The sequence below is a fragment of the Macrobrachium nipponense genome, chromosome 43, assembly GCF_015104395.2.
Source record: "Macrobrachium nipponense isolate FS-2020 chromosome 43, ASM1510439v2, whole genome shotgun sequence".
Lineage (NCBI taxonomy): Eukaryota > Metazoa > Arthropoda > Malacostraca > Decapoda > Palaemonidae > Macrobrachium > Macrobrachium nipponense.
In genome coordinates, this window is record NC_061104.1 from 27,728,803 (window position 1) to 27,743,928 (window position 15,126).

The 15,126-nt window shown below is 35.8% G+C and overlaps 1 protein-coding gene across 1 annotated transcript in view; it reads left to right on the top strand.

The window, feature by feature from the left end:
- LOC135213845 (ras GTPase-activating-like protein IQGAP1) overlaps nt 1–15,126 on the top strand; it is an 88,725-nt gene that overhangs the window by 37,991 nt on the left and 35,608 nt on the right. The window contains exons 3-4 of the mRNA XM_064247948.1: nt 733–895; nt 11,651–11,832. Coding sequence (XP_064104018.1) covers nt 733–895; nt 11,651–11,832 — 345 coding nt within the window. The remainder of the gene's footprint in view (nt 1–732; nt 896–11,650; nt 11,833–15,126) is intronic.

Consider the following 15,126-nt stretch of genomic DNA (forward strand, 5'->3'; position numbering starts at 1 on the left):
AACCGCCGTACAAGTAGATAACTACCGAACCCCCTTGTTCGAAGCTTACAACCGGTTCTCAGCTGCCGTTAAGTACCTTCCTATTGTTAAAGGACCGAGGGTTTGTATAGTTAGGAAAAATACAATTTTCGACATTGTTATAGCTGGAACACCAAATACCCCTCTAAGAATTCTTAAAAACTGCCTTTTAGTATGTTAATTTTGTGACTAAATAACAAAAAAATGCAGTAATAATTAAATCCACGATTTGCCAAACCGTGAATAAGCGAGGTCCACTCTATATGTCTTGTACTACTTTGACGAGTGCTGAGGATCGGGAAATTTGGGCGCTTTACTCAATCTTGTATTTTCCTGATTGCTGTCACTAGAGAAAATGGAGATATTTTAGTGGTAATGCAAGTTATATCAATCATTTCAAACTAAATGGGATTTTAAAATTTTTTTTACAGGTTTTGTGACAATTTGTTGCTCAGTGCCATACATGCAATGAACAAAATTGTCAAGAAACCCATCTAAACAAATGTTTTAGCAATAGCAGTTCAGGATATGTTTGTTTGACATAAAACAACCTAAAACTGCCAATAACTCAATATTTATCATTCCCTGAATTCAAAGATCAGCAAGTCCCACTAATTATTCAAATTTGTTATATTATAACCTCTACTAGTAGAGTACATCATTTGTCTGTTGCAAGTACACCTTTTGTAATTGTTATATTCTTTGTCATTGCAGGTAGTTGGTAATCTCTTGTACTACAGATATATCAATTCAGCCATTGTGGCTCCTGATGCTTTTGACATCATCAAGGTATCGCCAGACCAAAAGCTTAATAATGCCCAGAGAAGAAATCTTGCCAGCATTGCCAAGATTCTGCAGTTTGCAGCCTCCAAAAAAGGTACAAAATGAAGTTTAGGGTGATTTTACTAAGAAAAATGTTTTCTATTTACTATTTCTGGTATTATCAAATTATAATCAGCAGTGTTTTAAAACTAAGTGTTGGTTTTTAGTCCATAATATGAACGAAAGTTTTTTTTTTGGGCAAGTAAAGTTATAAGAATCAAGGAAAACAGAAGCTAGAATAGAATTTCAAGCTAGGCAATAAAAGGAAAGAAGGCTGTTGCCTAATAAAATAATCCAGTGAATGTTGTATTTTATAGGATTTTTCTTAGTCTGTACAGTGGTCCCCCCTGTATTTGCAGGGGATGCGTACCAGACCCCCCCCGCGAATAGTTAGAATCCGCGAATGTTTGGAACCCCCCTCTAAAAATGCTCATAAACTCCTATCCTGAACATGCAAACACCAAAGTATCCCTAAAAAGACCATCCTTCATCAAATATACATAAAATATCCTATTATGGTTCATATTAATCTTTGAAATATTATTGATACTGTTTTAAAGTAAATCTTACATTTTATGGTTATACATAAATACATACTATGTACGTACTGCATGACTTAGTTACGTATGTGAAAATAATTCAGTCCCCCCATAAGTATTCAGTCATGCACATTTTCTTTCATACTGTTACTAGTTGAGACATCCATTTTCTTTTTACAATGGAAGCAATTGTATGTGAAATCACAAATACCAAATGTCTACTTAAAGTATTACCCTACATCAAATATACCATTGAATTGGTATTATTAATATAATTTTAAAGTCATTTTAAACATTTTACCATTAGAAATATATAAACAGCCAATAGCAGAGAGAGAGAGAGAGAATAACTCCTTACGGTTTCAAAAGATTGAAATGAACGTCTGTAGGCAACTTTTTTCCCCTCCCATAAATACATATATTTCTCCAGAGAAGAGAGAAAGAGAAGACTGTGCAATTATGTTTGTCTGTATCAATTCTTTTGCTGAGAGCAAGAGAGATAAAAGGAAGAAATAGAAACACCAAATGTATGACAAGTATCTTGTGGAGAGAGAGAGAGAGAAGAGAGAGAGAGTTGTCCTTACAGTATTTAAAAGAGAGAAATGGAAATGATTTGATTGTATTTAAAAATACTCAGATATGAATTTTTGTACTTACAGTTAATAGTATTATTATTGGAAAATATTAATGATAAACTTATTACATACATGTCCATGAAAATTATCTCATCTTTCCAGTAAGAGAGAGAGAGAGATGGGGAGACATTTAAAAACAGAAAACCAATTAAAATTAAGTTGACCATTGTATGGCGTTACTTTCCCAGCTCCGAGCGTCACTGGAGTTATGAGGTAGGGAAATTGATACAGAAAAAGACGAAGGAAGAATTTTCATTTGAAATTAGTTATCATATTATTACTACTTCTATTATTATTATTATTCTATTATTATTATTACCATAAAATTCTCTCATCTCAGTAAGAAAGAGGAGTTATCCTTACAAGTGAAATGGAAAGGTAATTTTCATCTCTTTTAAAATACTACCATTATGAATTTTGTAATTACAATTTTTTATTATTATTATTATTATATTATAACTGAAATTGTCAATAAACATTTTACATACTAGTACCATAAAAATTTTTCATTCTTCATCGGTCAAAGGAGAGAGAGAGAGAGAGAGTGAGTGAGTGAGTGTTTATCTCTCTGTTCTCTCAAAAAAATACTTAAATAACACTTCCAGCGAAAGAGAGGGAGGGAGTTACCACTATGACAAATTATTATTTTGTGTGGCAAAAGAGAGAGAGTGAGAGAGAGAGAGAGTTAGCCTTAATTAAAAGTGACATGGATAGATTAGTATTTTATTTCTTTAAAATACTATCACATAATATGAATTTGGTAATTACAGTTATTATCATTATTATTATTATTATTATTATTATTATTATTTGAAAGTATTAAAAACATATAGTACAAGTACTATAAAAAACAAAAAAAATCTCGAGTCTCCCCAGAAAGATAGAGGATTGAGAGAGATAGAACGAGAGAGAGAGAGAGAGAGAGAGAGAGAGAGAGAGAGAGAGAGAAGAGAGAGGGGGGGGGGAATTTCATGAGCACTTGATGGCAACAGCACAACAGCTCCTTCCCCCTCCTGTCACTTACCTTGATACGTATGACAGTTTTAGTACCTGGAGTTACAGAAAGAATACTGGGATTTCCTTCATTCTTCCATAATTTTTTAAATTTATAAATCTTACTAATTCACGATGGTATTTTCTTTAATGAATTGATATTATTGCTGTTATAAAATTAATATTAATATTGAAAATAGTAAATCATTTATTTATCATACAAAAAAACACATCTTTGTAGTAGAGAGAGAGAGAGAGAATTATTATTTTTGTTATGTGATATCATTTTTTAAACTTATTAAACTTACTATACAGTATTAAATCAAAATTAATATTTGAAAATTAGTAAACATAATTTTTTGTATCATAAAAATGTATTTAGTCATGAGAATAAACATCAAAATACACTAATTAGTGATTATTTTCGTCGGAAAATTCCGCGAATGGGCGAGTCCGTCCGCGAATAATTTCTAGATAGGTTCCAAAGAAAAATCCGCGAATGTGTGAGTCCGCGAATACGGGGGGACCACTGTATAGAGCTTGAGGGTTCAATTATAGTATGGCTTCTAAAAACAAGCTTGAGCTTTCAAAATAGTTTTGAAAGTACAAGTACTCCTCGTTTAATGTAGGGGTTCTGTTCCAGCGACCATGTCGTTAAACAAATTTGTTGTTGAGAGTGTTATTCTCTTTATTTCAACTACAGTAGACCCTTGACTCACGAACACAATCCGTTCCTAGACCTTGGTCGTGTTCCAAATTGTTCGTGACTCGGAGCTAATTTCCCCATAAGGTTTAATGGGAATAATATTAATTGGTCTCGACCCCTACGAACCAATATATATTATGTATATTTTGCCTTATTTTACACAGATAATGTAAAAGTCAGTGTAAAAAACCTTAATATATCTAATAATATAATTTAAAATGGTAAACTAACACTATAAAAACGTTTGTAAAGTGAACACTTACTATGACTGGCGAGACTTCTGGCTTGACGGACAAGAGAAGAGGAGGGTGGTGGGTGGGGAGGAGGTTATTGTGCGGAAGGAGACCCTCCCCCATCCAGGTCGGGGAGATCTCGTTCCGGAGATTCAACTCTTCTAGGTTTTTTTGGTGAACGTTTAATCACAAACTTATCCAATGTCCGTTGCCTTTTCCTTCCTTGCATAACTTTTCTGAAATGGCTCATTAAATTTTCATTGAGCATATTCACGATCCTGTTCGTAACAATTTTGTCCGGATGATACAATTCAAGGAAGCACTGGACATCATTCCACTTTTCCAATGCGGCTTTTATCACATCACTGCTGACATCTGTAACTTCCTCCCCAGCCTCCTCTTGCGTCAGTTGATTGCTCCCGAGCAAGTTGCTCCTGCTGCTCTTTGTGGAGTTGAACAAGTTCGTCCGCAGTCAAATCTTCTGAATGTTCAGCGACCAATTCTTCAACATCTTCGTCGTTGACTTGTAGACCCATACTGTTGCCCATGGACACAATTTCTTGCACAATCTCTGCATCGAAGCCCTCAAAGGCACTGGGGCCAAAGTTTCCGCCACGCAGAATTTAATGTGCGGTACGTAACTTCAGTCCATGCGTTATCAATGAGGGTTATGCAGTGAAAAACATTAAAGTGCTTCTTCCAAAATTCTTTTAAGGTTAATTTTGTCTCTTCAGTTACACGGAAGCATCTGGAGAAGAGCGCCTTCGTATATAATTTCTTAAATTGCTAATGACTTGTTGTCCATGGGCTGGAGAACAGAGGTCGTGTTGGGTGGAAGGAACTGAACTGAATGAAGTCATGTTCACTGCAGTCAGCCAAGTACGAAGGGTGTGCCGGGGCATTATCCATGATCAGAAGGCACCGCAGGGGTAGCTTGTTCTCTGTTAGGTACTGACTCACGGTCGGCGCAAACACTTCATCAATCCACTCATAAACAAGTTCCGTGTCACCCATGCTTTTGTATTGCCCTCCACATACAGGCAGTCTGGCCTTATTTACGTTGTGCTGCTTAAAGGCACGCGGGTTATTTGAATGGTAGACAAGTAGCGGCTTTAGTTTCAAGTCGCCACTTGCGTTTGAGCATAACAAAAGCGTAAGCCTATCCTTCATTGGCTTGTGGCCTGGGAGCGCCTTCTCTTCTTGGGTGATAAATGTCCTGTTGGGCATCTTCTTCCAGAAGAGGCCCGTTTCATCACAATTGAAAATCTGTTGAGCGACGTATCCTTCGGCCTCCACGAACTCGGCAAACTCAGTCACGAATGCCTCAGCAGCAGCCTTGTCTGCGTTAGCAGCCTCACCATGCCTAATTACAGAGTGAATTCCAGTTCTTTTCTTAAAATCATCTGGCGTGGCACTAGTAGAAGGAGTTTCCTTCAGCAAACTCTGATACACTTGCCGAGCTTTCTCGCAGATGATCGGCTCGTTTACACTATCACCTCCATCTGTTTCTCATGTACCCACTTCAAAATTATTTTTTCTGCCTCTTCGAGGGTTTGCGATCTCATCTTGGTTAGTACTGTCACTCCCTTCGCAACATTTGCTTCTTTAATGGCATCCTTGTTTTTCAAAATTGTCGAAATTGTCGACTTGGCCATCTTGTACTCACTTGCGATATCGGTCACGCGAACACCACGTTCAAACTTTTCTATAATTTCTTTCTTTATTTCAATGGTTATCTTCCTCTGCACCCTCTTCTCACCATCACTCTTCACGTTTCTTACTTTCACCACCACTCTTCACTTCTTAGGGCCCATTATGAAGAAAATCACAAGTTTTAGCGCAAAAAATGCTAAGCGAATTGACGAACGTCTTGTACACAATGAGATGAGACAAAGAGCGATGCGTGGGTGACTGCCGTGCGTGGGCGGCTGGAGGATGGCTGTTCCCATGGCAACTCAAACGCTCTCACGTGTGCTGGGCGATTTCGCGCATTTTTCAAATGTTTGTGTCTAAAAATTAGTTTGTGAAACAAAGTGAATTGTTATTTTCCAGAAATTTCCAGCATTTTTCAAATGTTCATGTCTCAAAATTAGTTCATGACCCAAACAGAATTTTTATTTTCCGCATTTTTTTTTTTTGTTCGTATCTCAAAGTTAGTTCGTAGGTCAAGGGTGAAATTTTACCTATAATTTTGGTCGGGGATCGAGTTGTACGTGGGTCAATGCGTTCGTGAGTCAAGGTCTACTGTACTAGCATTAATTTTTAGTTATATGTTATACACGGAACTATAGTCGATTCATTTAAGGTAGATTCTTGCGCCTACGAGACGTTTGTTTGGCGGCCTCTGATTGGCTGGTAGCGGGAGGCAGACTGCTCGCTCAGTGGGTCATATTTTCATTTGCAGCTTAGAAAACTAGCAATATGTTTACATTTCTTCATTTATCTCACGTTTTACAAAAGATAGGAAAGTTTTGGTCATACCAAAGGATTCAGTATTAAATGTACAATTAAATAATCTTTTCCTGAAATCAATAAGTTAAAATATAAAGGAATTACAACGAGTAGAAGTGGAAGGGAGAAACATTTTATTCTTATACCTGTTTTTTTATTCATCATCGGATTTTGCATAATTCACGAGATCAAGATAAAATGAAATCTTGTGTTTTAAAACAATAAATCACCCTGATACGATGGTGCTTTCAGATTTTAAATGCGTGTAATATGTAAAGAGAAAATGAAGAATATGTCTTATTATGTTGCATCCGTGCTTGACTCGGTTTGACAGTAGTGCCGAGAGACGCAAGATATCGTGGGGCTGGTCCTCTCAGCTAGAGCTGTTGGCGTGTTGGCAGTTGCCAATTGGCGATATGAGAAGTTTGTAGTTTTGAGACTATGTATTTACCGAATTATTATGTCATTACATTTTCTATAAATAAATGCATAGAATTCCCATTATGACTTTCGAACATTTTTACTCAAATATCATATATGTCCGGACATATCTGATAAAAGAAAAGTAAATAATCAAATGGATGCATCTGGGTGTTGGCTTCAATTTAGTCTAAGTGAGAAATGTACATGCTTTATGAGGATCACTGATAAATAACAGAACTTGTTTCTCTGGCCAATAACATCAAAAGCTTATGGTTTTCATATGTTCACTCAATAAACAAAAAGAAAAATACAAATGTTTATTTCTTTCCATAAAAATTTGTTGACGATGTAACGAATATAATATACTGTCTTTTTCAGAATTGCTTGAGTTACTCTTACACCAGAATGTTTATCTCCTTTTATATACATGTTACACTTGACAACATGTCTACAACAATGTTTAGGAAAAATTTGCTTAGTTTTCTCCTGAGGTAGTTGATTATTCTTGAATCACTTAATTCATACCTGAGTTAGAATAGCTCCCGTAACCGTTCCCACAGCCCTGCATAATTGTATATATATAGTACATGTAGGATAATGAGACTAATCAGAAGACTGTTATATCATCATCTTTTTATACAAAAAGAATGGAAATTCATGCAGATATATTATGTCATAAACACAAAAGAAAGTCATACACAGTAGGCTTACATTGGTATGTCATTAGGCTATCGATATGAACAAAAAGAAATTAAAATGTTACAAATTTTCTTACGTCATCATTATTTAAAAAATAAATAAAGGAAAATCATACATATATACATAGTCATGTCATTACCTATTGGAACAAAAAGAATGGGAAATTATAGATACATTGATATCCCCTTTTCTATTAAAACCAAGTAAAAAGAATTTATAAACAGATATGTACATTGTTATGCCATTAAATATTTAAAAAAAGGACTCATATGGATATACTGTAGTTATGAAATTGCCTATCTAAAAATTGGAAAACTATAGAAACACTGTTAGGTCTTCAACTTAAAAAAAAAAAAAGGAAAATCATTGATATATATCATCACTGTCATCCTCCCTACTATCAATATCATCACTGTCAGTTTCGTCATCTCCAATGTCAATAACAAAACTTCCAAACATATGCTCTCTAGCAACATCTTTCCTCCTATAATCATCTTCTAATTTCTTAACGTGGTGAAAACATTTCTTCCAGTCTTCTGTTGTAACTTTGTCTATCGCCAGTCTCGTAAGCTGCTCAACAGTTTTCAAAGATTGATTTGCATTAGAGTTATTTTTTCTGATATCCCCCTTTATTTGAGCCCATATAAGTTCTATGGGGTTAAACTGACAATAATATGGTGGCAGTCTGAGCACATCATGACCATTTGTACGGGCTATCTCATCTATCACTGTAATATATATATGTTTAGAATTTCTTATTTAGCAGAAGTGCTTGTTATTCTTAAAGTTGTTAATCCTTTTAAGTTGTTAAGCTGCACTTGTTTGTATTAACAATGCTTCAGAGCTAGTACGTCCTCAGTATGAGAATACTATAATCACATACCTCTGTTTTTCTTTGTGACACTTGGCAATCTGCAGCAATTTTGGCTTTGTTGCTGATGGGTCGTAGGTGACGTTATTAGAAGAAAGCCACTGTATGACTCACTTTTTGTGTTGCTGGTTGTTGGCACTTTATTTTCTATTTTGCTATGGTAGGGACCATTGTCCATTATGATTAGAGATCTGTCTTCTATATTAGGCAATAGTTGTTCCTTAAACCACTTTAAAAACCTTTCATGGTCAATGGAATCATGGTAGTCCCCTTTGGCACCATTTTTTGACCTAAACAACAATAGCGCATCTTTGACAAACCCCTTCTCACTCCCCGCGTCACCACAATAAATCTTGACCCCTTTCCAGTCTTAAGTTGGGTCCTATTTCGCCTTCACCCGTTGTCCAACCACTGACGTACACATTCATTTTGGTTTATCCAAGTTTCAATCCAGGAATACTTCAGGTTTACGTTCAGTTGGACTACAATTCCTATTCTTTTCAATTAACCGTAGGTATTCAGTTCTCGCTGCCACTATATCATCACGTTCCATTAAAATTGCTCTTCCACTCGTCACTTTTTTGTACCGGAATCCAAGCCTTCTCACAATTTTCCATAACGTTGTTCTTCCACCATTAAACTTTACCGGGTCTTCCTTCACTTTTTCCAGTAGGGCATCTAACGTTGGGAGCTCTCCTCTCTCGTAAAAAGACAAAAATCTCCTTCCGAATACACTCAGTTTTCAAAACTATCCACCTTGTGTCCTTCACTCGGAATGCCCTCTTCCTGGGATATACAGGTGAAGCGAATGGGGACATTACCACACTCAGATGAGTGTCGCTTGATTTTTTTCACTGTGTTGGTTGGCACTCCTGTAGCTTTGGCGGTCTTCTCAAATACTTCATTTCTTGAGTCTGCTCCCCACTGTGAGCTGAAGTAACGATGAACATTCATTATAATGTTGCGAGCTTGGCTTGCAAATCTGGAAACGGTGCGACGAATGGTGCTGTCATCTCGAGACATCGCTTGAAAAGAAAAAGAAATCTTGCTTAGTTCGTTGCTGTTTGTTGCTCCACTGATTATTATTTATTTCATATCACTCAATTAAGTCTCTGATATCCCTTTCGTTTGAAAATATATTCATATAAGAAAATTAGAAACAATATGTTGAAACCAACCTCATTAAAACTAAGGATGAGCTGAAGAGTGCGAAGTAGGTCCGTAGATTTCAAATTCATTCCTGGACTGAATTTCCCGCCCGCCCGCGGCCAGCCTACACCTCCAACGATACCAGATGCATCCATCTGATTATTTACTTTTTTTTATCAGATATGTCCAGAAATACGGACATATATGATATTTGAGTAAAAATGTTCGAAAGTCATAATGGGAATTCTATGCATTTATTTATAGAAAATGTAATGACATAATAATTCGGTGAATACATAGTCACGAAACTGCAACTTCTCATATCGCCAATTGGCAACTGCCAACACGCCAACGGCTCTAGCTGAGAGGACCAGACCCAACGATGTGTCTCGGCACTATTGTCAAACCAAGTCAAGCACGAATGCAAAATAATAAGACATATTCTTCATTTTCTCTTTACATATTACACGCATCTAAAATCTGAAAGCACCAGCGTATTCAGGGTGATTTTATTGTTTAATAACACAAGATTTTATTTTATCTTGATCTCATGAATTATGCAAAATCCGATGATGAATAAAAACAGGTATAAAGAATAAAATGTTTCTCCCTTCACTTCTACTCGTTGTAATTCCTTTGTATTTTAACTTATTGATTTCAGGAAAAGATTATTTAATTGTACATTTAATACCGAATCCTTTGGTATGACCAAAACTTTCCTATCTTTTGTAAAACGTGAGATAAATGAAGAAATGTAAACATATTGCTAGTTTTCTAAGCTACAAACGAAAATATGACCCACTGAGCGAGCAGTCTGCCTCCCGCTACCAGCCAATCAGAGGCCGCCAAACAAACGTCTCGTAGGCGCAAGAATCTACCTTAAATGAATCGACTATAGTTTCTGGCATAGCCTATTACTTGGCTAAGTTCTGAGAATGCTTTTTATATCATTTTATTACTCATATATTTTAACTTCATCATTTTATAACTTCCTAGTGTATAATTTTTATTAAAATAGTGTACTTTATTTAACATATTTAGCCTACATTTCAGAGTTAACCTAATAGTAAGTCAGTACAGTACTATACTTTTCAAAGAATCTGCACATTTTTATTGGTGACTTCCTTATCCTAAATTTGGTATTTCATAATTATTGCTATTAGTTTCTTTGTCATTTATTTTTATTGTAGAAGATAGTGAGATGAAAAATAATGAATGAATTTTGGCAATCACAGTGCATTTGAATGTCACTATCAAAACCTAAAATAAGCACACCCACCATCTATTGGGGAAAGTGAACGTTAAACTATTCGCTAATGGGATAAACATTTTCTAGCATAGATAAGATTTATGCTTGCACTTCTTACCTCTAGTATCATCTGATCTCATGAGTGACATATCAAAAATGTAAATACACAATTGTTTAAACAAAATTATCAAACTATCACATATAAGAAGAGTAAAGAATTCGTGCATGCCAAATGTCTCATTGTTTTGATTAAAAGGTTTGACATGGTAGAGACTTCTCAAGTTGAATATTTAAAAAATATATTTAAAAAAACATATTTATTTTCAAGTTAATATAAAGAATACATTTGACTTCACATATTTTCTCTTCATTACTAAGAATTATTTTCATAAAAACAAAGTAGATGTGACATAATTTTTGCTGTCTTGAAGTTGTAAACAATACGTACTCCACCCAGTTGGCCGCACAACGAACTAATGGCGGCTAAATCAAGCTGAATCAGTGGAGTTCCTGGACAATAGAATGCCAGTTTTAAGAGGTTCAACTGTATAGCTTTTCTTTACAAAGTATATTAAAGCCTTATTTATTGTGTTAACCATAGATTTCAAGGTTTTCAAAACCTAGCAAGGCTAGATTATCAGCACTGAATAGCCTTTCTTTTGACCACCATTAGGCAATATTTTTTTTCATTTTATGGTTTTTTTTATCTTCTTGTTGCCGTTGTAACTCCGAGTTGTCGTAAAATGAGTCCATCGTTAAATGAGGAGTACCTGTACAGGTCAGATTTTATACAATACATCTGTTCTGCTAATGTAATGTTCACAAAATTCTAGATTAAGTTGAAATATATTTTTCTTAACAGGGTTTGCAGATGAAGCTTCCCACCTTACTTGCCTGAATCCTTTTATTATTGAGTGTCATGAGAAGTTTAAGGCATTCTTTAGGCAATGCTGTGAAGTGGAAGATCCAGAAGTTGTTTACAATGTAAATCACTACTCTGAAGCAACTCTTATTGTGAAGCCCACTATATACATCAGTGTACAGGTATTTTGATACATGGTTTTTTCCTGTATTATGCTGAGGGATCCTGATTACATAGGTATTAGGTTAGAGCCCTGAAGATTGAAATTCTGGGGTGGGTTGCAGATTACATGTCCCTGCACCCTGCAGCTACATTCCTTTTTATCGTAGTTTGCATTGATTCATTTTGGCCTCATTTCACCCAGATATTCAGCTTCTGTATTGCATTCCATTCTTTAGCTTTGCATGTACATAGGCTCGACAGTTAAAGATGGAATTGTGGGAATATGCTGAGAACAATTGGTCAGAAAAATACATAGAAAATCACAGAGACTGAAGACAAATGAACACCTAGTCCAGCTTTGAATTCTGGAAGAAAATGCAAAACAAAACATCTAAAGTATTGATGGAAAGTCTAACCTAAAATTGTTGTTGATGGTGATAAGATTTTCAAGAGTACAAAGAAGCCAAATTAACATAATCCCTCTGTTTAAGTGTTTTATGAAAATTTTTACATATTTTTAAACTTTTTAGGGGGAGTGGGGGTTACTGCAAGAGTAATGTACAAGCAGCCCACGGTTACCATCGCCATCGGTTAAAGGCATTTCAGCTTTAGGGCGCTTCTTAAATATATTCATAACTGGGTTTTACACTTGTAGGGTGTATAGAGCCGTTGTCTGGTTATCGGCTGCTTAGGCTAGGTGCCGAGACTGCCTCATAAAATACAAATGTAATGAATATGCATCTTTTCCTCTGCTCTTCTATAACATTATCCTTTACTTCACAGTATCCACTAATACTGTATGTAGTCTTCTATTACTATTTGTGTTATAAAATACAAATAAACCGATTGTGTTTTGGTTTGGAAAAATCAGTTAAGGGCGGAGGTAAGATTATTTTGCTGTATTTAACTCAATTCAGAGAGACTTTCTTGCTTCTATTTAGCATAAATTAATGTTTAGAAACTATTCATATGTGGTAAGGTTATTTTTCTTTATATAAAGTGTTTTTAAGTTTAAAACTGGCTTAAATACGTGAACTAGACTTAGATATGTTGTCTGGATATCGGTACATATTTTGGTACTTATCGAAGCGCCAAAGCACCAAGAGACTCTCATAAAATACAAACATAACAAGTAAGTATCTTTTTCTTGGCTTTTTGAAGTTATGCTTTACTTCACTGTATCCAATAATATATACTGTATATAGTCTCATATTACTATGTATAGTGTTATAACATACAAACAAAGCGATCTATGTCTTGGTTTGGAAAAATCAGCTGAGGGGAGAGGCAGTGTTATTTTGCCCTACTTAACTCGATTTTCTTGCTTCTATTGCGGCGGGATTATAAACAAAAAACAAAAGCAACAAAGAGAGACTTAGCCAGAAAGATTTGAACCCTTCCCTTTGTTGGTGGATGTCAATAGTAGTGCTTCTTGCAGGGAAGTCCTTAGAGTCCCCGAGCCCAGACTTCTCACTTTATTCAGTCCCCTTGGATGAAGATGGGGGTGTGGTCATCAGAAAACAAGTTGCCTTGGGTGTGGTCAGCAGTAGAAGCGAGTCTTCTCATTAAGTGCTTGGTGTTGTTGGCTATCCGGAAGGATGTAAGACCTGGATGAATGGTGTCCAACAAAGTAATTTCTGTCTTCTTGGAAATGTCTGGCTTCTCTGGGTTATCGAAGAAGGCAGGGGGGCATGAAGAGAAACCCTAGTAGCCATCACCAGGGATTTAGCCTTTGGATAGTGGAGAGGAATTTGTCCATATGCCTTAGTTTGTTGTTGTTATTATTATTATTATTATTATTATTATTATTATTATTATTATTATTATTAATATTATTAATATTATTATTATGAGAAAAGTAAATCCACAATAATGTGTCTGTTTGATCTTATTTTAATTAACAAGATCAAACAAACATATTATTGTCAATTTACTTTTCCATTTTATCTTATTGACTCATGTGATTATGAGTTTTCTTTGGATTATTATTATTATTTATTTATTTATTTTTTTTTTTGGCGGCAATATCACAGTCCTCCAATTCGACTGGGTGGTATTTATAGTGTGGGGTTCCAGGTTGCATCCTGACTCCTTAGGAGTCCATAACTTTTCTTACTATGTGCGCCGTTTCTAGATCACACTCTTCTGCATGAGTCCTGGAGCTACTTCAGCTTCTACTTTTTCTAGATTCCTTTTCAGGGATCTTGGGATCGTGCCTAGTGCTCCTATGATTATGGGTACAATTTCCACTGGCATATCCCATATCCTTGTTATTTCTATTTTCAGATCTTGATACTTATCCATTTTTTCCCTCTCTTTCTCTTCAACTCTGGTGTCCCATGGTATTGCGACATCAATGAATGATACTTTCTTCTTGACTTTGTCAATCAACGTCACGTCTTGTCTATTTGCATGTATCACCCTATCTGTTCTGGTACCATAGTCCCAGAGGATCTTTGCCTGATCGTTTTCTATCACTCCCTCAGGTTGGTGCTTGTACCACTTATTACTGCAAGGTAGCTGATGTTTCTTGCACAGGCTCCAGTGTAGGGCTTTTGCTACTGAATCATGCCTCTTTTTGTACTGGTTGTGTGCAAGTGCTGGGCATTCGCTTGCTATGTGGTTAATGGTTTCATTCTTCATATTGCACTTCCTACATATGGGAGAGATGTTATTTCCGTCTATCGTTCTTTGAACATATCTGGTTCTTAGGGCCTGATCTTGTGCCGCTGTTAGCATTCCTCATTCTTATTATTATTATTATTATTATTATTATTATTATTATTATTATTATTATTATTATTATTATTATTGTTATTATCGTAAAGGATTAGTTTATCCAGACCTCTGAGCCTAACAAAGGCTCTGCTTGGGCTGGTTGCCTTGGTTTGTGTTTGGTTGACTATGTTTTGGCAAACATACTAAGTCGCCTAGGACGGGTACTCTCCCACAATTTATCTTTTACCCTATAGTTCGCAATGCGATTTGGAGCGAGTTCAGCCACCCCCTCATTGTTCTTTTTGCAACAAAGTTGAATCATTGTCTCCAGCCCTGGGCAGTAGACATTATAAGTCAAATAGTGACTCCTAACTGCAAAGGGAAAGTCCACCAAGTTCTTGTTCAGTACAGTGGTAAGCTTTATAGATATCATGGTGTTTCCTATCTTTGTGCTAGGATTAACAAGATAGTAAAGTTGATGTGCTTTTTTGAGAGATGCCAAATGTTTGTTTCCTCTTCTAGGTTATAAATTCATGCTGGCTTGTGTTAAGCTATTCTGGATTAAAGCAGTGTAGGAACCTATGCACTGTGCAGAC